Source organism: Gossypium raimondii, chromosome 4 (assembly GCF_025698545.1).
Source record: "Gossypium raimondii isolate GPD5lz chromosome 4, ASM2569854v1, whole genome shotgun sequence".
NCBI lineage: Eukaryota > Viridiplantae > Streptophyta > Magnoliopsida > Malvales > Malvaceae > Gossypium > Gossypium raimondii.
Window position 1 is genome coordinate 47,211,221 of NC_068568.1, and position 22,929 is coordinate 47,234,149.

At 35.7% G+C, this 22,929-nt stretch overlaps 1 protein-coding gene and 2 long non-coding RNA genes across 4 annotated transcripts; 2 read left to right on the forward strand and 1 right to left on the reverse strand.

Annotated features, from left to right (window-relative positions):
- Positions 1 to 329: 329 nt before the first annotated feature.
- Positions 330 to 5,001, reverse strand: LOC105780242 (uncharacterized). Its single transcript, XR_001129234.2, has 2 exons — positions 4,608 to 5,001; positions 330 to 1,589 (listed from the first exon to the last, which is right to left on the reverse strand). It is a non-coding gene; the product is annotated as an uncharacterized LOC105780242 (long non-coding RNA).
- Positions 5,002 to 6,073: 1,072 nt separating this feature from the next.
- Positions 6,074 to 7,897, forward strand: LOC105780738 (hypothetical protein). Of its 2 annotated transcripts, none has more exons than XM_012605226.2 (2): positions 6,074 to 6,694; positions 7,088 to 7,897. In XM_012605226.2, exons 1-2 carry the CDS (start codon positions 6,122 to 6,124, stop codon positions 7,781 to 7,783), a joined length of 1,269 nt encoding a protein of 422 aa, XP_012460680.1. In that variant the 5' UTR covers positions 6,074 to 6,121; the 3' UTR covers positions 7,784 to 7,897. The 2 variants fall into 2 exon arrangements, with proteins under 2 accessions (XP_012460680.1, XP_012460681.1); XM_012605227.2 differs by having other exon boundaries at positions 6,077 to 6,694; positions 7,103 to 7,897.
- A 2,779-nt stretch (positions 7,898 to 10,676) lies between these two features.
- LOC128040646 (uncharacterized) lies at positions 10,677 to 21,174 on the forward strand. Its single transcript, XR_008195450.1, has 3 exons — positions 10,677 to 10,832; positions 17,960 to 18,026; positions 19,633 to 21,174. It is a non-coding gene; the product is annotated as an uncharacterized LOC128040646 (long non-coding RNA).
- The last annotated feature ends 1,755 nt before the right edge of the window (positions 21,175 to 22,929 follow it).

The following is a 22,929-nucleotide window of genomic DNA, read 5'->3' on the forward strand; positions in this document are numbered from 1 at the left end:
TTAAGCCTTAATAAAATATTACAGTCCTCGAATAAGTAAATAAATCCAACAGATTAAGCCTTAATAAATTGAAAATAAAATAGATTGTGCCGAGACCCTTCGAGTGTCGTGCCTATGTCCTAACCTGGTGGGTTATTTCTAAGGATGAAAATTTAGGGGGGAGTGAGCTATGACGCTCAATATGAATTCATTTATAATAAAATCAGTGCAAACAATTGTTAAGACATATTAGTTAACATCGCATAAAAATAATCATAGATAGCAAATCAGTTCAGAGTGTCAATTTTTCAATGCAACCATCAATAATATATCAGAACTCACAATAACAATTTTCAGAACAACCAAATTCTCATATTTGCCCACAATAATCATGTATATACACAGATATATATATATTCAAGCATATATATACACCTCATAACATAATTTCCAGCTTTGTATGCATATAATTTAAAAAATGCTATGTAATTTCGGGTTTAAACAGAATAAATCCTACCTCACTGATACACACTATAATGGGAGTTCCCCAGAACTCCCTTCTCCAACACCCCAAGATGTGGATAAACCACTACTAGTTTGCATATAATAATTGCCATTTGGCTGTGGACACACAACAAGTTCCTGTAGTTGGAATCTACCTTCGCCTATAGGTTCACAGCAAAAAGTGTTGCAGATGAAAACTGCTTTTGGGCTGTAGATTCTACAACATAATCTTGTCGTTGAAATCAACCTTTGGCTATGGATACACAGCAGTACCTGCAGTTGAAATCTACCTTCGACTGTGGGTGCACAATAAAAGTGATTATTATAGATAAACTGCCAGACTTCCTTCGATCACATCATCCTAATCTATGCAGTGCAGTGCGACATATTTAATACAAATCACGTATGGTAGCATTTGATGTACTAATACATGGAAAATCAATAGTGAAATCAAGTTTTTCATGTATTCAGATTGACAGTAATATAAGGCATGTCATTCATACAATCACAAGTATATAGATATAAAAGTAACATATACTATTCATAACTCATGCAAATATTCATAAATATTAATAAATACCGCATTAATTCGATCAATCATAGATTTTAGCATATTTCCTTTTTCCGGGGACCTAATTGCATAATTTAACTCACTAAGAATAGTTCAAAACCTACTCAAGGACTAAACTGATCAAAACATAAAATTCTAGGTTAAAGCTGTAATTTCTAAGTTACAAGGGACATACAGTCGTGTGACCGGATTGCGTGAGAAGCCCTAGGCTATGTGAAAGGGGTACACAGCCGTGTGGCTAGGCCGTGTGAGAGACTGTGGTCGTCTGGCATTCGAAACTTCAACCTATTGGGGTGACATAGCCTTGTGGGGGGTCTTAGGCCGTATGAAAAGAGAAAAACTAGGGTTTCAAGGGGACATAGTTGTGTAGGGTGGCTGTGTGGCCCACACACCTGTGTGGCTGGCCATGTAATCTAACCTAGGCTCGATTTTGCCTTAATTTTCTCGTAAAAGAACACACACCTGACTTTCGAGGTCTCGAATGATGATCCTCGTGTCCAAATCTGATCCGAGATACCTACAACGAGTCTTTCAACTGACAAATACACAAGAATTAATACCAATTTTCAAGATTTATAAAGATTTCAGGATAAATTGGCAAGATTCATAAAAGATCATTTAATCGATCTTGAAATTAACGAGAACAAAATCCTATAGGTATTTTGAGATCTAAACGTCGAAATTGAAATATTATTACCAAATTTTGGCAATGTTTAAGACGTGATTCAATGGTTGTTAAACTAATTAGAAGATCGGTTAAATGAGGCTCGATTTCAAACTCGAGATCAAAATAAAATTTCCAACAATATAAAGAAAATAATTGCAAAGGGGGAGATGAAGAAGAACAAGGAAAGAAATAAAGGAAAAGAAAATAATTCAATTTAGGGTTGAAAAAGAATTAAAATCAATGTATAATTAGGATAAAGTTATTAAATACTTAGGGTTTCAAAATTAGAGGGGTTGATTGGGTAAATAACCCTTCTTGTCGTCCAAAAAAAGAAATGGGGAGGGAGACTGATATGACATGAACCTAGGTAGCAAGAGGGAATGCAAGGTCTTACCATTTGGGCTGCTGCCCATACTTGGCTTATTTTTACCATATTAATATATATACTAGTTTGATTTTGTTCCTTAGTTGTTGAAAAAAAAGAGAAGAAAATGGGAAGAGTGGGGCTTGAACCTTTATTCTCTAGGTAATAAACTAAGATCTTAACCATCAAGAATAAGGCTCATTTCTCAGTGATTTTATTAACTCTAACCCTATGTATTTTGCGGTGTTACAGTTCTTCCCTCTTTAAATAAATTTCATCCTCGAAATTTACCTAGTTCGAATATACGTGTCTTTTATTTTCCATGTGGCCTCCTCGACTCCATGGTTCCGTCACAGATCCTTAATAAGAGGGATTTGCTTCCTTATCAGAACCTTTACATCATGTTTTAGAATTTTCATTGGTTCCTCCTCAAAGGATAAATCCGGTCGTATCTCAATTTCTTCAATGGGAACTATGTGAGAAGGGTCAGAATGATATCTTCTCAACATGGAAACATAAAAAATGTCATGAATTTGATCCAATTCGAATGATAATTCGAGTTGGTATGCAATTGGATCGATTCTCCTAAGGATTCGATAGGGTCCTTGAATCTCGGACTTAGCTTACCCTTCAACCGAACCTTAACACCTTCTGTCATGGGGATACTTTCAAGAAGACTTGATTGTCAACACTGTATTTAATGTCCTTTCTTTTTAGATACGCAAATGACTTCTATCTAGTTCACAAACTAGACTGAATCTACTATCCCAGTAATTATTATCAAATGCAAAATGGGCATTCTTTGATAGATTCACCAATAACCAAGAGTTAATGTCCAACTTCATAAACATATCGAGTTTATCTGGTTTCACGATGACAGACCAAATAGAAAAAATTTTGACACTGGATTAAAATACATGCTCGATATCCTGAATCGTCGCATCAGAGAAATAACAATATGTTTTGTCTTACATATACCTCCGTGTGCGTTCAACATTTGTTAACAATTTCTTATTACCAATGAGCCAAAGTAAACTTTGAAGGCACTGTGGCCCCTTAACCCTCCAAATAGTTTCCCAAAGCTGGTCTTGATTATTTAAAGAATGTTGCATAGATTTATAAGTTGACCTGACAGTGAAGTGTTTCTTCGAGTCCCATCTTCATCCCCTAAGGTCTGCACCTTCATCCTTTAAAGGCGAAAAAACATCTACCATTCTATCCTTACCATGATTTGAGAGAAAATGCTCAAATTGATCCCATTTCCATGACCCATCAACATTCATCATCAAAGCCATAGAAGTGGAACTTTACAGCACCATAGTGTTAGCCTTAACTAACTCAATCAGTGGCTCATAGTCAAGCAACCATCCTTTAGCAAATTTCACTCTTTACATGACCCTAGACTTGGGCAATCCCCCTCCAAATACAAGAACAATTATTCCTATCAATAAATGTTGGAATTGTGCAACTCCACTTGTATTTATGCCGTAAAACCCTCACCTATAAGTGTTGTTCATTCTGCACCAGAGCAAAAGTGATCTTCATAAGGAAAATTTGATTAAAATCGGCCAAATTCCTTAGTTCAATCCACCTTGTTTGACATCCCTGCAAACATTTTTCCAAGTCACCAAATGTACCCCTTTCTTGTCGTCTGTAGAGCCCTAAATGAAACCCTGGATGATTTTTTCTATCTTGGCACACACACCCTTAGGTAACAACACTATTTGCATAGAATGGGATGGGATAGACGTAAGCACGCTTTTAGTTAGAGTTATTATACTCGCTAAAGAAAGTGTTTTTCGTTTTCCATCCAACAAGCTTCAATCTCATGCAATCTAACAAATAAGAAAAGGTCTCCTTTGTTACCCTTCAATATATCATGGGAACACCTAGATTTGTGTCATAGGAAATAAATTTTAATTTTCCATATAATAGGAAATAAATTTGTGCCATTGCCCAACTTTCACCATCACTAACATCAAAGAACAACCACCTCTCCCTAACCAAGTACCATTAACTCCCATCCATCACCAACCCCATTTGTCAATCATTTTTTCCCTTACCAACATTCATTTCCACTAACTTGCATCCACATTCACTGTCGCCTGGAACTAAAGTGCCACCAACCAACCATCATCAACCCCTAATCCAGCCCCCTTTCGGCTCTCTTCCAATTCTCACCTTCACTCATGCACACCATCTCCCCCATACTACCCTACTACCTTAATTCACTCCACCAATTTTCACCACCTCATTCAAGCTATCCATTTCACCACCCTTCCCCTCATTACAATAAACCTCACCCGTTAACCAAACCAAACCTTAAACTAAACCAATCATAGCCTTACCCACACACCAACAACCATCAAACCACAATTTGAATAAAGCAAATAAAAAAAATTAAATAGCCTCAAATCTAAACCTACGACAGAGGATTAATGAAATAAAAATAAGCAAAAAACAAAGAGCAAAAAGCAAAGCAAAAATCAAATAAAGAATAAAAAAGGAAAAAAAAAACATACAGAGAACTTATCTTTTAGGGCTTCTTAGTTATTTGGGCATTGAAGTTCCATTCAACAATTCAAACGGTGAAAATAGAGAAGGGTCGAGGAGAGCAACATATCTCGGGCTTGCATCAATCCAACGGTGGACGCCGATAGATTGGGGTTTTTATCTTCGAACTTTTGGTTGGGATTTTGTAGGTTTTGGTCGCCTTTTGGGAAAATCTAAATCGAATGATGGATAGAGGGTGTTGAGACCTATCATTTGATAGTGGTTTTGTATTTGTTGAAGCACTAATGGTGAAGCTCTCCGACCAACGACGACTAGGGTTAAAAGAAGAAAGAGAATAAGAAAAAGAATAAAAAAAAGGAATAAAAGAATCAAAAAGAAAAAGAAAAAGAAAAAAAAATATCATTTCAGATTTCTATTTGAGATTTTAATGAGATTAACCAAAATAATCAAACCATGTAATGAGTGCCTAAATGGAAAACTTTTTCTATTTTGAGTGTCTAAAATAAAATTTTTAATAGTTGGGTGACTAGCTACGATGTTTACACTTTAATTTTAAATTTGTGTTAACTATTTTTATTTTATATTTAACTATTGTAATACATGTAATAAATAAATTTTTCCTCCAATTATTTTATGAGTAACCAAACAAGTTATAAATAAGAATTTTAGTTTTGTTACAATATACCTTTGTTAAACAGATTTAAATATTAATATGTAAAAAGGCTAAAATTTATATTTAATTATTTTATATTTAAAATGCTACTTCTTTTATTAACCGAAAAATTAAAAAATTAAATATCTAGTTTAAGTTTTATATAATAAATTTATATTCCGTATTTATAAATAATGCATTTACAATCTAATCTAATATATTGATATTAATTCTATATTATCTACGAAAAGTAAAATAAAATTGCAAAACTTTTAATATGTGAACTTTTTTATTGTACAAATATTTGGTTGAAGAATATTGTACAAATTTTATTTTATTTTTATAATATTTGAATTATAAAATAATTTTATATTTAAATTATACTTAATTATTATTTTTAATAATTTTACTCTGCATTAATTGGATAAAAAAATAGGTAGTACCATAAACAAGTAAAGTTTTTATATATATATTTTTTAATTTTATAATTCATATTTAGAGTTTGATAGCTATATTTTTGTAATGATTGTAGATTTCGAGATGAATAGATTCTTAAGAGCTTTGCTACAACATCTAATATTTATTAGTAAAGGTAAAAGTTTGTTTTAAATTCAAAGCTGAGTTATTTAAGCAATAAATTTAAATTAATAGAAAATCCAAAAAAAATCATTTGCCGAAAAAACATTAATTTTTTTTGAAAAGAAAAATATTCCCAAAACTAAAATATTGTGGAAATTCAAGATTGAATAACACCTGTCGATAGTCTACCTTGGCTTGTCTCCACGTTTCTTTGCTCATGCAAAAGCAACTTTACATTGCAGTTGGGTCATACCAATCCCCAAACACACAAATTCAGTCTCACTTTCTCTCATGCTCTCATCACCTGAAATGGAGGAGAAAGAAGCAGAAGTAGTAGAAGCACCAAAACCAGCTGACTGGTTCAATACCTTAGTATCTCTTCAAGCTGATCTCCTTTACAACTGTTTCACCACTCTTTCTTCCCCTTTCTTCACCCTCTTATGGGCGGCCTTTGAGTCCTACCGCCGTGCCGAAGAGACGACAGCCAACGTCGAAACGGTGGTTCAAAAGCTACCTTCCAGCATCACCCACGGTAGCACCGTCTTGGTCAAGAGAGTTGGGTTAGGACTTGTTGGTGCTGCTCAAATGTGCATGGTGTTGGTTTTTCTGATGGTTTTGGCTGCTTTTGTGGGAATTGGGTTGGTGCAACTTTGGGCGGAGGAGCCTGTTTTCGTTAGAGAAAAATTGTTCTTTGATTACACAGAGGTGAATCCTACGGCGGTGTTTTGTGCTGGTGGAGGTGGATTTGATGGCAGCTGTTATAGGAAGAAGCAGATGGGTGTTCCCGTTGGTCATACCATTCATGTTTATTTGCTTCTTTTGATGCCTGAATCTGATTTCAACAGAGAAATTGGAATGTTTCAGGTATTCTGATTTTATTCTTACTTCTTCCAATTTTTTGTTCATAGTGGATTGAATTATCTCTTTTCACCCCCAGTTGACACCGTTCTTTAAAATTCCAATTAAATTTTTTACTAGACCGAAAAAGAGGGTATCTAAATTTAAGGCAAGATGGGTTAAAAACTAATAAAATGAGTTAGCTGAAAGGTAATTCACAAGACATGCTAAGCCCATGATGGGTTAGATTTGGCAATGTGAAGTAAGGATAGAAGCCTCTTACACGTGTAGACAACTTGTTTACTAATAGTGAAAGGCCTACCCTCCCTCTGTTTGTTGCTGATATAAGCTAATGTGGTGCATTTCGACCCCAACTCTTTGGGTGTCTTTGATGGTTACAAAGCATGTAATCTACCATAGTGTTTGTTTGATCAGTTGAATGCAGAACTGCTATCAATCAATGGAGATGTAATTGGTGAGTCTAGCCAGCCTGTTATGTTGCGCTTTACAAGTCTACCACTTCGGCTTGCACGTACATTTTTTATGGCTATACCTCTCTTACTCGGAATTTCAAGTGAGACGCAAAAGGTGAAGATTGAGATACTGAGATATAAAGAAGAATATCCCAGAAGTGAAGCCGTGAGGGTAACATTGGCTCCGAGGGCCGGAACTTTGTCGCTTCCACAGTTGTACGAAGCGGAAATCATCATGAACTCACAGTTGCCATGGTCTAAACAGTTGGTCCACAATTGGAAGTGGACCTTGTCTGTATGGACATCGCTCTATGTATACATGTTCTTCCTCATACTTCTCGTCGGTTGCTTTAGACAGCTATTCTTTCCATTCACAGCATCAGCAGGTGTCGAAAGAGATGCAAGCGTAGAGGAATTGAGAGAGCCAGTAATGGGCGGCAGAAGAAATGATCGGGTTGAGGTTTCCGATCTAATGAGCAAATGGCAGCATAGCAGACGGAAGCGGAAGGCGATCTTTCTGAACAAAGGAGTCTCAGAGATAGCGGGGTCATCAGCATCAAGCATGAGCCTAACTAGGGAAGATAAGAGTGCGGTAATTGAAGAGGATGTGGGAGACTCAGAATCAGTATGTTTAGGTGGTTGAGTTTAAAATTTTCGATGTTTATGTTTCACCTACATATTTATGCTTTGTTTTCTTTTGGCAAACCTTCTTTCTTTTCCCTAGTAAATAAATAGTTTACTATGCTTCAGATGAGAAGTAAGGCGAAATGTTGATTTCATTGACATCAAATTACAAAAAAATTAACTACTTGTTTTAATTTTATCTTTAACGGTAACTATCAACACTCATCATAAAGATAAACGGTCGATTATCACGTTTATTTTCTATTTATCATGTAATACCAATATTTTCTCATTTCTTGGATTATGGATTGGATTTTACTATTGTGAATGTATTTATTTGAATTCAACTTTTTACTTAAAGTATACGCATAATCCGCGATGGATTTAGGATCCTATCTATGTATTAGATAACGAGTTAATATTTGTTTCCATATTTGTTTTGTATGCAAAATCATTTGGAATTATTAATTGTAATTTTATTAAATTAATTTATTTAAGAAAAATATAAATATATATAGACGAAAATGCTAGATTCAACTTAAATTTCAAGTTACTTAAATCCGATTTTTTAAATTTGGAATTGAGTTGGATTTTTTCCCTAACGCAGTTTCGTTGAATCTTAAAGTCTCTATCTCCTGACAAAGAAGAGAAAAACAGTCCTTTTTAACTTTTTCAGTCTTCCCTCAGAAACAAAACCTTCCCCAAATTACAAACACTAAAAGGAGAATTTTACATATTTTAGATTTTATTTTAAATATAAAACATTATTCAACATTTATAAATTTTGAAATCATTAAAATAAAAGTTCTCTTAGGATGAATTACTTTCTTGAAGAAAATTTTAAAACCATTTTTACATAAATAAAATTAATTTTCTTAATAAAACAATATATGCCACAGCAGCAACAGCAATTCTAAACTCGTAGTAGTTAGTTTAAGAGTTTCTTTTGGTCAAAGTTAAGTGACAGAGCATATTTCAATGGTCGCTCTCTCTCTCTCTCCTTTTATTGTTGCCAATAGTTTTCAGAGATATTTGTGCATAGCTTCACATTCCCAACAAACTGAATCCTTTATTGCCCGGTCGGTATGGTTAGGAGGGGAAGAAACCAAGAAATTACAATAATTTATTAACCATTGACCATTTCTATAGTCCTATTTTACAAGACAGCTAGTCTCTCGTTCACTTGAATGTATTGGTTATCTATAAAACAAACAGGGCCCTCTTTACTTTAGCAGAAGTTGAGAAAGAGAAAGAAATGGAAGCTGGCATTGCGTCGATTGGCGGAAAAGCTGGGGAGTTGGCAGTTGATCTCATCAAACAATGGATGACTTACCTCCTAAACTACGAAACCAACCTTGAGAATCTCAGGGAGAGAGTGAACGACCTAAAAGATGCAAAGACAGAGAGTCCAGCAATCCGTTGATGCTGCTAAACTCCAAGGCCATACGATTTGCAACGACGTGGACAAATGGTTGACCATGGTTGATCACAAGATCTTTGAGATGGCTGAAACCAAGTTAAAGGAAGCTGAAGAGAAAGCAAATGAAAGGTGTTTGATCGGACTCTGCCCCAACTTCAAGTCTCGTTACCTGCTCAGCAAGACAGCAGAGAAAGAGGCCTACGCCATTGTTCAACTCTTGGAGAAAGGCCGATTCGATAGCGTTTCCTACCGTCCTGCTCCCAAACCTGCCAATATTGAAGATATCAACATCAACATCTGGTCATTTGTTGAACAACTCTATCTCCATATTTTCTCTATTTATTTATTAGCTATTTTTGGTTACTTATTTATTTGGTTGTTACCAAATTTTTAGTGAATTTGTTTGCCTAAAAATAGGTCTTTGCTAAGTCTATAAATATACAATCATTTCATTGAATAATATTATCATCCCTTTGCAATCTCATTCTTCCTCTGAGTTATTTATTCTTTTTATTTTCTGTCGTTTGTCAGCTATTAGTTTTACAATCTGGTATTCGAGCCAGGTTCTCTTGAGCGCTGTTAGGATGGGCGATCTTCAAGTGGTTGGTGTAACAGTCCGATTTTCACCCTAATCAGAACATTAGTTTCGAGACCACAAATTCGAGTCTTAAAAATATTTTAATATTATTTTCTGTGTTTATTATGTGTGAATTTACTTGTGTGAAAATTTCATGATTTAATTTCGTCGTTTGAGTATCCGACTAAAGAAAATAACTTAATCGCGTAAAATAAAAAAAATAGGGGTCAAGTCTAAAAGCACCCAATTGTTGTTGTCTTTCAAAAATAGGGGTTTTAAATGGCAATTAAGCCATTTAGATGATAGTGGGTGGCAATGGTCAACATTGCCCTTATATTATATATTTTATAATTTATTTATTTAAGGTTAAATTTGTAAACTAAAATTGATGTTAATATATGTTATATTAAAACATAAAAAAAGGGTCATTTTTCATCTTTCTTGGCCGAATATAGCAAAGAAAGAAGTCATCCATGCTTGTTAAGGTTTCGGCACAAAACTAGCTTGATTAAAGGTATGTTTTACTTCGGTTTTTGATAATTTTTACGTTTTTGAGGTCGTTGCTTCGTGTTCTTCAAAACCCATGTCTTATTTTTGTGAATTGTAGATGATTTTGAAATGTGCCATTGATGAATGCTTGAGCTTTATGATGTTAGTAGGTGAAATATGAAATATATTTGTTAGATTAACAAGATTTGTTTTTGAATTTTTGGTGAAATTGAGTAATTAGGGTAAAATTGTGAAAATAAATTTTTTGAAGGACTATAATGTGAAATAAATGAAATGCATGAGCTTGTATAGACAATAGAAATATTCAGCCCTTAAGGAGTGTAGTCAAAATTTGTGTATTTTGTGTTTTGAGCAAAAAGGATTAAATTGTAAAAAGTGTAAAATGTTAGGGACAAAATTGTAATTTTGTCTATTCATGTGTTTTTAGGCTAAATTGAATAGAATGGTGTTTAAATAAACTTAATTTGAATATGTTTAGATCAAGAATTAAAGAAATCGAATTTGGATCGGGGAAAGACAAAAGTGGTTGAGTAGCCGATTTAGCAGTCGACAACATCGGAGGTAAGTCTATAAGCATATAAATGTCATTAAATTTGATAATATATATATGTTACATGTTGGGTGGAATTTTTGTGAATATATTTGTGTATGGCCGAATGTATATTGAGCAAATGAGCTATATTCGAGTTCGATTCGATCGAGATATATTGTCCGAAAGTCCCGTACGAACCTTAGGAATAGATAGGATACATATGTCATGACATAGGATTTCCGATATGTGTTATCGTGTGATGGGTGTCGAATCCACCAATATAAACCTACACCTTAGTTTGCAAATTATGCAGTATAGGGAGTAGGGTCGATCCCTTAGAGACTGGTTTACTGCAAATTGTTCCTCTCTTCACCAGATTTTTGTCGGGGCAGCTGTCGTGCCCAAGACGTTCGGGGGGATAAAAATTTGAAAACCTGAAATTAACAGAAAAATAATGTCAAAAGTAAAAGTTGAAAACAGAATAATAAAAACCGTGAAATAAATATTAAGAAGAATTAATTAGAATGAGCTCAGCTTTAGGCGCGAATTTTCCTCGTCTTTGAACCGATCCTCGAAATTGGATGAACTCCTCTTTTCCAATAAGATAGTTATAGCTACTAAGGACGCCTCGGACACCAACTCTTCCTTGTGTAAATTAATTATGGAACGTCATAACTAATTCTTACCGATCGAACAACCACGAAACGTTCGTGATTTAGAACTCCGGCAGCTTTGTGTTCTAGAAGAGCCTAGCTCGAACCAATGCCCTCAACCGCGTGGGACATTTAAATCCGGTTACTACTTCCCTTGACGGAATCAAACAGCAGCCTCCACTTGGCACGCCAATGTGTTCACAGAAAACCGATTAGAAACGTTCTTTTCGGAATTCCAACTGTACGTCTAATCACACCAAATCAAACAATGTCTTTTTTGACTTAGTGTTGATCTGACTTTATGAGCTGACAAAATCATACTCTTAATCCGGAGAAGTAATAAGTACTGAAATTTTAGGAGTTAAATGGCTCGGGTTCGTAACTCACGGGTTTTAACGAGGTTAATTTCGGCCTAAAGTTGAAAATGAGTTTAGTCGGCTAAGGTTTGGGACATGTTGGTATTTGAAAAATTAATTAAGGTAAATGGGTGAAAAGGTGGGTGATGTGATTGAGTATGGGAGTTGGAATATATTAAAGTGGGGTGGTTGAAAAAGGGAATTTGAAAAAAAAGGTTGTAAATGGCAACTAGTAACAAGCTGGAAGTTTTAGGAATTGAAAGTTAAAGAAACTAAAGACAATAAATAAATTTGTGAAAAGTTGAAAATAAAGGTGAAATGGATGGTAGGCTATTGGAACTAATAAATTGAAGGAAAACAAACTTAAAGAAACAACAAAGGCTACGTGAGAAAGGAGAGAATTGAAAGATAAAAGCTAATATTTTTTTGATTGATGAAATGATGAACAATACAAGCACTATTTATACTAGAGGATTTACTAAATTAGGAACCAACTAGTCATAGGAAATTAAGGAAAAAAATATCCCATAATAAAATAAATCCCATAATATTCTCCCACTAACTCAAAAATTTCAGCTAATTAAACTTGGAAAAATTCTTCCATGGCCCTCCTTTTTCGCTTCTTTCTTCAATCTAGCCCGATTGTTTCCTTTTTCTTCTATTTAGCCCCAAATTGCATTCCTGCACAAAATTCAATAAATATGGCAAAATTAGTGGTGCACTTTCTTAAATTAACCAAATTAATTACATAAAATATGTAACTTTAGTATTTAATCAATTTCCCCTACTTAGCTTATGCTAGTCCTCGAGCATTTTGTATGTATTTACAAAAGGAAAAATTTTCTCCAAAATAGGACTTGACCCCCATGGTTTGCACATTTCAACAATTTAATCCTAGCACATTAACATCTCAAATAGCCTAGCCTAAGAAGTAATTAAATATATTTTGGAATTTAGAGCTTGATAGACCTACCTTTCATTTTATTATTTTTGTACTTAGGACATTTTCGAATTTTTTTTAAGCGAAACATAATGACAACCCAAGCACCATGTTCCGGTTACTCGATTCGAATGTCTCTAAGCGGGTTATTTCGCCCTACTCATGATAACTTGTTAGCGGAGTGAGTGCAAAGAAATTAGGCAGCCACACGAACCTTTTTACGCGAGATGTGATGACAACCCAAGCACCACATTCCGGTTACTCAGCCCGATGTACAGCCCCAATTTTTCACTCTTAACATTCGTATCAGAAGAGTATTTTTATTTTTATTTTTTTGCATTAAAAAATTTGACATATGATAAAAAGTAGGCAGCCAAGCAAACTTATAATTCCCAAAAATTTCTTAAAAATTTCTTACCCACGAAGTTTAGGTTATTGAAAAGTTTATGTGTAAAGAACTAAATAGCTAAATAGGTCAAACCATAAGTGTACCATCAAAAGAAAAATTTTACCTTTTACCGAAAACATGCAAAAATAGCGATGACAGATAAGCAAATTAGAACCAATTTATATTTCCCTCCCCCTACTTATTTTACATTGTCCCAATGTAAGATTAAATAATAAAAGTAAAGATAAGTAGGAGAAAGAAAGAAAAAGAAACTCCCCATGTATTTCAACGTCGTGGAGGCCAGTCTCGTAGGTAGAGTGGGCCTTAACCGAAATAAAAAAAATTTTGTGGGTTGACATGTGGAATTTAATTTTGTCTTGGAATGTTTTCCTGCAAAAATAAAAATGAAAATAAAATAAAATAGTAAAAAATAATAATAATAGGAATTTTTTTTCAAATTTATTAGCTAAGCTATAAACTCGAGAAATATTATTAAAAACCAAGAATACGAGATTTAGTAAAATAGTCGTGATAAATGCACCAAGTAAGTTCCCAGGAAAGAGAGGTGAGTCACAACGGACATACTTAAGTACCAAGTCTTTCCTTAGACAGAACTAATTCTCGACATGCATTTTCATTTTCTATTTTACCAAAAAATTTATTTGCATAAAGGAAAAGAAAATTTGGGTTGCCTCCCAACAGCGCTTTGTTTAACGTCGTTTAGCTCGACGACCTGTGTTATTCAAATTCTTTATCCTTTTGTAATAGACTGCAAGGCGGTTGCATGATCTTCGAGAAGTTTTTTATGAATCGTCTGTAAAATCTGTACACCGTGAAATCATTCATGAAGACTTCAATGATTTTCTCGACATAATCGGAGAATTTGCGCACCATGCATCTATGGAAGGTGGCCGAAGCATTACAGAGTCCAAACGACATTTGTCTATATGCAAACATTCCGGAAGGGCACGTGAAAGTTGTTTTGTTTTGATCCTCTGCCTCTCTCAATGTTTCAAGGATTTCTTTTTCCTCCTTCGCTTTCTTATCCTTTGCGAGGCTCTCTGGAAAAGGAGGTGGCATCACGAATGGTTTCTGAATTTCTGATTCTGGTCTGACTTTTGGATAAGAGATCTGCTTTTCTCGTTCTTTGTCTTGCCCATGACTTTTGTCTAGAACTGTTTCCAGAATCTTTACGCTACAAAGAGTTATTGCACTTACATTCTGCCTAGGATTCGACTCTCTCTGGGAAGGTAATTTACCTTGAGATTCCAAATGATTAATTGCCATCGAGAGTTTACTAACTTGATTAGTTAACTCCTGTATTGATGCATCTGTCCTCTGTTGATATTTTACAGCATCGACGACAAGTCTTTCCACAATAGCTTCTAGAGATGTGCTCGGCTTGGGTGGCAGTTGCGGTGGTTGCAAAGGTCTCGGTTGGTATGACAGATTATATGGGGGACTAGCTCCGTAATTCAAGTTGGGATGATCCTTCCACCCAGGATTGTAAGTGTTTGAGAAAGGATCATAGCGTCTTTGCGGAGGTCTCGGAAAGCCTCCGACATCGTCAACATGTGCCGTTGAATTTTCGTTAAGGATTGGGCACAAATCCGTTGGATGTTCAGATGTAGTACAAATTCCACACAGCTGGGTCGGATTCTTCTTTTCTGTAAGCATAGATTGAACAATATTAGTGAGCTTGTCCAATTTATCTTCTAAGGATGAAACGTTTACCCCATTAACCCTTCTTGTGGGTTCTAAATTTGGCCGATACTGTTGAGAATTTGCCGCCATGGTGGATATCAGTTCTCTTGCCCTTTGAGGAGTCATATTGACAAGCGCCCCTCCACTAGTAGCGTCAATCATCTTCATTTCCATAGGGAGCAAACCCCCGTAAAAATATTGAAGAAGTGATTGCTCGGTCAAACCGTGTTGAGGACAACTTGCACACAGTTTTTTGTATCGCTCCCAATAGTCGTAGAGCGATTCACTCTCCATTTGTCGAATTCCCACTATGTCTCTCCTAAGTTCAGCTGCTCGCAATACTGGGAAAAATCTATCAAGAAAAATACGAGATAAGTCATCCCACATTGTAATCGAACCAGAGGGTAAGTAAAATAACCATTCTCTTGCTGTATCAACTAAAGAAAAAGGAAAGGCCCGTAGTTTAATTTCATCTTCGGTTACTCCTTGTGGTTTCATGCTTGAGCAGACCATGTGGAATTCTCTCAAGTGGGTATGTGGATTCTCATTCTTCAAGCCTCGAAAAGTGGGCAAAAGGTGAATCAGGCCTGACTTCAACTCGAACGGGGTTTCTCCGATTGGATAGTTATGCATAACGGTGTTTGCTCGTTGAGAGCATCGGCTAGTTGATGAATGGTTCGGTTCGCCATCCTTTCTGGTTCGCTGAGGTTGTCTTCTACTTCTTTTGTTTCAGAAAGTAGTTTGGTTTCAGGATCAACCACTTCGACTTGTTTCCCACGTCGAATTGCCTCTACACGAATTGCTTGTCTCAATTTTTCAATGTCGGTTTCTAAGAGCCCTTGTCCTAGCTCAACTTCTGCTTTACTTGCACGTTTAAGAGCTTCCGTCTCTTTTCGTCGTCCTCGTGCTGATTTTTCGATCTCTAGGTCGTATTCGAGATCTCTGGATGAAGATCTAGTCATGAAGATGATTTAAACAATTATAAGTGTTGCCAGTCCCCGGCAACGGCGCCAAAACTGATGGGTGTCGAATCCACCAATATAAACCTACGCCTTAGTTTGCAAATTATGCAGTATAGGGAGTAAGGTCGATCCCTCAGAGACTGGTTTACTGCAAATTGTTCCTCTCTTGACCAGATTTTTGTCGGGGCAGCTGTCGTGCCCAAGACGTTCGGGGGGATAAAAATTTGAAAACCTGAAATTAACAGAAAAATAATGTCAAAAGTAAAAGTTGAAAACAGAATAATAAAAACCGTGAAATAAATATTAAGAAGAATTAATTAGAATGAGCTCAACTTTAGGCGCGAATTTTCCTCGTCTTTGAACCGATCCTCGAAATTGGATGAACTCCTCTTTTCCAATAAGCTAGTTATAGCTACCATGGACGCCTCGAACACCAACTCTTCCTTGTGTAAATTAGTTATGGAACATCCAATAACTAATTCTTACCGATCGAACAACCACGAAACGTTCGTGATTTAGAACTCCGGCAGCTTTGCGTTCTAGAAGAGCCTAGCTCGAACCAATGCCCTCAACCGCGTGGGACATTTAAATCTGGTTACTACTTCCCTTGACGGAATCAAACAGCAGCCTCCACTTGGCACGCCAATGTGTTCACAGAAAACCGATTAGAAACGTTCTTTTCGGAATTCCAACTGTACGTCTAATCACACCAAATCAAACAACGTCTTTTTGACTTAGTGTTGATCGACTTTATGAGTGACAAAATCATACTCTTAATTAGAGAATAATAAGTCTTGAAATTTTAGGAGTTAAATGGCTCGGGTTCGTAACTCACGGGTTTTGACGAGGTTAACTTCGGCCTAAAGCTGAAAATGAGTTTAGTCGGCTAAGGTTTGGGACATGTTGGTATTTGAAAAATTAATAAGGTAAATGGGTGAAAAGGTGGGTGATGTGATTGAGTATGGGAGTTGGAATATATTAAAGTGGGGTGGTTGAAAAAGGGAATTTGAAAAAAAAAAGGTTGTAAATGGCAACTAGTAACAAGCTGGAAGTTTTAGGAATTGAAAGTTAAAGAAACTAAAGACAATAAATAAATTTGTGAAAAGTTGAAAATAAAGGTGAGATGGATGGTAGGCTATTGGAACTAATAAATTGAAGGAAAACAAACTTAAAGAAACAACAAAGGCTACGTGAGAAAGGAGAGAATTGAAAGATAAAAGCTAATATTTTTTTGATTGATGAAATGATGAACAATACAAGCACTATTTATACTAGAAGATTTACTAAATTAGGAACCAACTAGTCATAGGAAATTAAGGAAAAAAATATCCCATAATAAAATAAATCCCATAATATTCTCCCACTAACTCAAAAATTTCAGCTAATTAAACTTGGAAAAATTCTTCCATGGCCCTCCTTTTTCGCTTCTTTCTTCAATCTAGCTCGATTGTTTCCTTTTTCTTCTATTTAGCCCCAAATTGCATTCCTGCACAAAATTCAATAAATATGGCAAAATTAGTGGTGCACTTTCTTAAATTAACCAAATTAATTACATAAAATATGTAACTTTAGTATTTAATCATCGTGTAAGACCACGTTTGGGACGTTGGCATCGACTTGTGTTTACGTCTAAGACCCTGTCTGGGACAGTGGCATCGATATGTGATTACATGTAAGACCACGTCTGGGACGTTGGCATTGTACGAGTTTCCGACTATCCGTGTATCTTTTTTAATTCCGAGTGGTTCAACGGGCAATGTTAAGTGATGACCGAATGTGCAGTCGAATTAATAATGTTCAGGTATGTATTTATATCATGCTATGAAATTTAAGGTAAGTTGTATATTGAATTGATGATTCAAAGTTGATTGATATATGAATAATGTGTGAGCATGTTCATATTTATAAGTGATTTGGTGGTATAGGGAAATCGGCCTATTATCATAGTTTTTAATTATAAAATGCTAAGTATACAAGAATTTGAGTATTTGTGCCTTGAGTTTTTATAAATTTTAATGTTTACTTATATTTGATTTGGTTGGCTTGGTAAAGTAGTTTGATATTAACGTAAAAATGAAAATGAATAAGGTTTGCTTATGACTTACTAAGCTTAAATAGCTTACTGTGTGTATTTTGCTTTTCATTTTTTTTAGATTTTGGAGGTTGGTTACGAGCTCGGGGACCGTCAACAAAGTCTATCACACTATCGACATCTTTTGGGTACTTTGATAAATTTTTAAACTTGATATTATGGCATGTACAGGCTTGCTTATGTTTTTGGTTAGTTTTGGAACATGTATATAAATGGCCATGTGAAAATGACTCATCTTATTTTGATCGAGTTTGGCGTTTATGCATATGGTTTTAATGGTCATGAAAATGATGTTTATAATTTTGCGTGTTGAATTATGGTATAAGTTTGTGATATGATAATAAATGTGATATATATATAGTTTGGACATGTTAAATTTGATTAAGTGATTAGTATATGTACAATAGTTATGCATTGGATGATGTATTGATTTAGTTATGAGTTGAACCAATTTATTACATATATGCTGTCCAATTTTGATGCATAAATGCTGCCCAATTTATTACATTTATGCTGTCCAATTTTGATGCATAAATGCTGCCCAATTTGTTACATAATGCTGTCCAATTTTGATGCTTAAATGCTGCCCAATTTATTACATATATGCTGTCCAATTTTGATGCATAAAAGTTGCCCAATTTGTTACATAATGCTGTCCAATTTTGATGCTTAAATGCTGCCCAATTTGTTACATATATGCTGTCCAATTTTGATGCCTAAATGCTGCCCAATTTGTTACATATATGCTGTCCAATTTTGATGCTTAAATGCTGCCCAAACTGTTTTATATATGCTGACCAAATTCATGAATAAAAGCTGTCCAAATAAGGTCGATTACCTCTGTTGTAATATTTAGTATTCTTAGTAAATTGAAATGAAATAAATGTTGGATATATGCTTGAGTTATGATATTAAGATTTGATTTGGTAAATGATAAATATATAGTTGGATTTTGAAATATGGTTAATATATGAAATTTGATTAATGCATGTTTGATTTTAGATTGGTATTGTAGGCCATGTGTATTCGGATATGGTAGAAACTTGTGATAGATAATACAATGTGATACAAATGGATTTGGTTTAATGTTAAGGCTATAAAAAGAGCATGTTATATATATATTCGAATGTGTATGGTACATGAATTTAATGTTATTAAATTAAATGTGTTTTAGGTTGCTTGTAATTTTGATTAGTTTAAAAGTTATGAACCTAAGTAATCATACGAAAATAATCCATTTTATGATTTCGTTCTAGTTATTAATAATGGCACATCTATACTAGTTATACATAATCTTTATGCTTTTGTTAACAATTTGAATAATATGATGTTTGTAATTATACTTATCTGACTTTGTACTTGATTCATTTTGATTGGTATGATATATGATTTTAGATGTAATAAAATTTATGAAGTTTGTACGTATCAAGCTGTAATTTATATGCTAAGTGATGCTTTGTATATGTATAAAATATATATAAGTATTTTATATGCTGTCTAACTTGAGTTGATTAGGTAAAAAAAATTCTAATTTGGATTTTGATTGGTAATGCCTCGTAACTCTAATCTGGCGATGGATTCGGGTTATGGGGTGTTACATTTTGATTGGTATCAGAGCTACGGTTTAGTCGGTTCTAGGACTAACGTAGCACGTGTGAGTCTAGCTATACATGTCATAATTTATACTGCGATAGTGTGATGACTTCTGACATCTGAAAATGTGTGTTTGTATAGAAATGGATCCCGATCGAGCCATAGCCGATGATGTTAAGAGTATAGCGCCTGCTCTCGCGCAAGGGACAGAGCCGATAGATTCTAGACCGACCTCGAGTGATCAGGAGGGAGAGGCTAAACAAGCCTTTTACCAAATGATGAATGACTGGTTTACTCAATATATTCGAACTAATCCGGCTGTACAACAACCTCCACCCCCGATTAGTCCATCTTCGATTCCTGTTATACCTCAGGTGAGCGATCCGTTGAGATTACTTAAGCCTCCTATTGATAAAATCTGAAAATATGGGGCTGAAGAGTTCAGAGCCATTGATGATGATGATGTTGAGCGAGCTGAATTCTGGCTCGATAATACTATTCGAGTGTTTGATGAGTTATCTTGCACCCCTGATGAGTGCTTGAAATGTGTCATATCTTTGCTAAGGGACACTGCATATCACTGGTGGAATACACTAGTATCGGTGGTTCTGAAAGAGCGAGTGACCTGAGAATTCTTTCAGACTGAGTTCCGTAAGAAATACATCAGCCAGAGATTCATTGATCAGAAATGCAAGGAATTTCTTGAATTGAAATAGGGTCGGATGATAGTGACAGAATATGAACGAAAATTTGTGAGACTCAGTAGGTATGCCCGAGAGTGTGTTTCGACTGAAGCTATTATGTGTAAAAGATTTAAAGATGGGCTGAATGAAGATATTAAACTGTTAGTTGGCATACTTGAAATAAAAGAGTTCGTGGTACTTGTTGAACGAGCTTGTAAAGCCGATGAGCTTGGAAAAGAGAAAAGAAAAGCTGACTTTGAAGCTAGAGATTCCCGTAAAAGATCATTTAGTAAGTCATTTTAGTCGACCTCAAAGAAGTTTTGAAATGATACTAGTCGTTCAAGGACTGTTGCGGGGTATTCACGCCGGGATCAGGATAGACCGCCTATGAGCTCGAGAGCTACTTCAGTAGCTAGTGTGGGTAATGTCAGATCAAATCAACCCGAGTGTGAACATTGCGGTAAACGACATCCCGACAGTTGCAGATTGCATGATCGAGCCTGTTTTAAATGTGGATCGAGGGATCATTTCATTCGTGAGTGCCTAGAGTTAGCGGATCAAAATCTGGTACAGAATATGAGATTAGGTAACACTACAACTAGAGGTAGACCCCCCAGAAACACGAGTAATATGAGTGGAAATCAGAGGGGGACTAAAGATACAACTGTTAGATCTGAGGCACGTGCACCTGCTAAAGCTTATGCCATTCGCACACGTGAGGAGGCTTCATCCCCAGACGTCATTACTGGTATTTTCACTCTTTATGATACTAATGTTATTGCACTGATTGATCCTGGTTCAACTCATTCATATGTGTGTGAGACTTTAGTACCCAGTAAGACTTTGCCTGTTGAGTCTACTGAGTTTGTGATTAGAGTATCAAACCACCTAGGCCGGTGTGTTTTGGTTGACAAAGTGTGTAAGAATTGTCCGTTGATGATTCGAGATTTGTATTTTACAGCTGATTTGATGTTGTTGACATTTGATGAGTTTGATATAATTCTGGGTATGGACTGGTTGACTTTACATGATGCTGTGGTTAACTGCAAAAGAAAGACTATCGATTTAAGGTGCCAGAACGACGAGATTATTCGGATTGAATCTAATAATCTGAATGGTTTACCAACAATAATATCATCGATGTTGGCTCAGAAGTATTCTGAGTTGGATTTTGATCGGTAATGCCTAGTAACTCTAATCTGGCGACAGATTCGGGTTATGGGGTGTTACAGTTGGTGGAATCAAGAAACTCAACAACCAAAACTATAATTCTTGGTCTATATGCATGATGTTGTACTTGCAAGGTTAAGACTTGTAGGAAGTAGTAAATGGAATTGAAGTTATGTCGTTACAAGCAGAAGACACGAATGGTGTCTTACGGAAGTGGAGAATCAAAACGGGTAAAGCAATGTTCACCTTAAAGACCACAGTCGAAGAAGATGTGCTTGAGCGTATACGTGATGCTAAAACTCCGAAGGAAGTTTGGGATACGTTCGCCTAACTGTTCTCAAATAAGAATAATACGAAGCTCTAACTCTTAGAAAGTGAGTTGTGGTAGGTGTCACAACGCGACATGGCGGTCTCACAATATTTTCATAAAGTAAAGACTCTATGCCTGGAGATTTCTGAGTTGGATTCGGAGGCTCATATTGGAGATATTAGGATGAAGCAAATCATCATTCATGGTTTGAAGCCAGAATTTAAGAGTTTCGTTACTGCCATACAAGGGTGGCAAACTCAGCCGTCGCTTGTAGAATTCGAAAATTTGCTAGCTGGTCAAGAAGCCTTAGCTAAGCAAATGGGAAGAGTCTCGTTGAAGAAGAAAGAAGAGGCACTCTATGCCAATAGAGGCAAGTGGAATTCCAAGCAACATACCGCTGATAGATCCAAAAAGAATAATGACAAGGTAAGAAGTCATCAAGGCGAAGAGAGCATTCGTACAGGGGGAGCTTTGAAGAGTCAAGACCACGGTAAAAAGTTTGAAGGGAACTGCTATAATTGCAGGAAGAATGGTTACATGGCAAAAGCTTGTTGGTCGAAGAAAAAATCGATAGAGAGTAATGTAATTGCTTCCAAAAGAAAAGATGAATGGGATGCTGAGGCATTATTTACAGTAACAACATCTGAAAGGATTAATTACAAGAAAGATTGGATCGTCGACTCGGGATGCTTAAATCATATGACGGGTGATAAAAAGAATCTGTAGAACCTGCCAGAGTATAAAGGAAGGCAGGTGGTTGTAACTGTGAACAACTCAAAGTTATCGATAGCTCACATCGGTAATACGGTAGTCTCTCCTCAATATAGTGATACCGAGGTGTCACTCTAAAATGTCTACCATGTCCTAGGTATGAAGAAAAATCTTGTCACTCTAAAATGTCTACCATGTCCTAGGTATGAAGAAAAATCTTCTCTCAGTGGCACAATTAACATCTTCTGGCTATTTTGTTCTATTTGGTCTACAAGATGTGAAGTTGTATCGAAACCTAGAGGTTATAGAAGAACCGATGATGAAGGGACAGAGGTCGTAATCAGTCTACGTAATGTCTGCAAAAATGCATAAGTAAACAACACAAGAAGGAATGAAACAGCAGATGTGTGGCACATGCGACTACGTCACATTAGCTATTCCAAATTAGATGTGATGATGAAGAGGTCAATGTTGAAGGCACTTCCACAACTTGAAGTGAGAAAAGACACAGTGTGTGCAGGCTGTCAGTATGGAAAAGCACACCAGTTGTCGTACGAAGAGTCC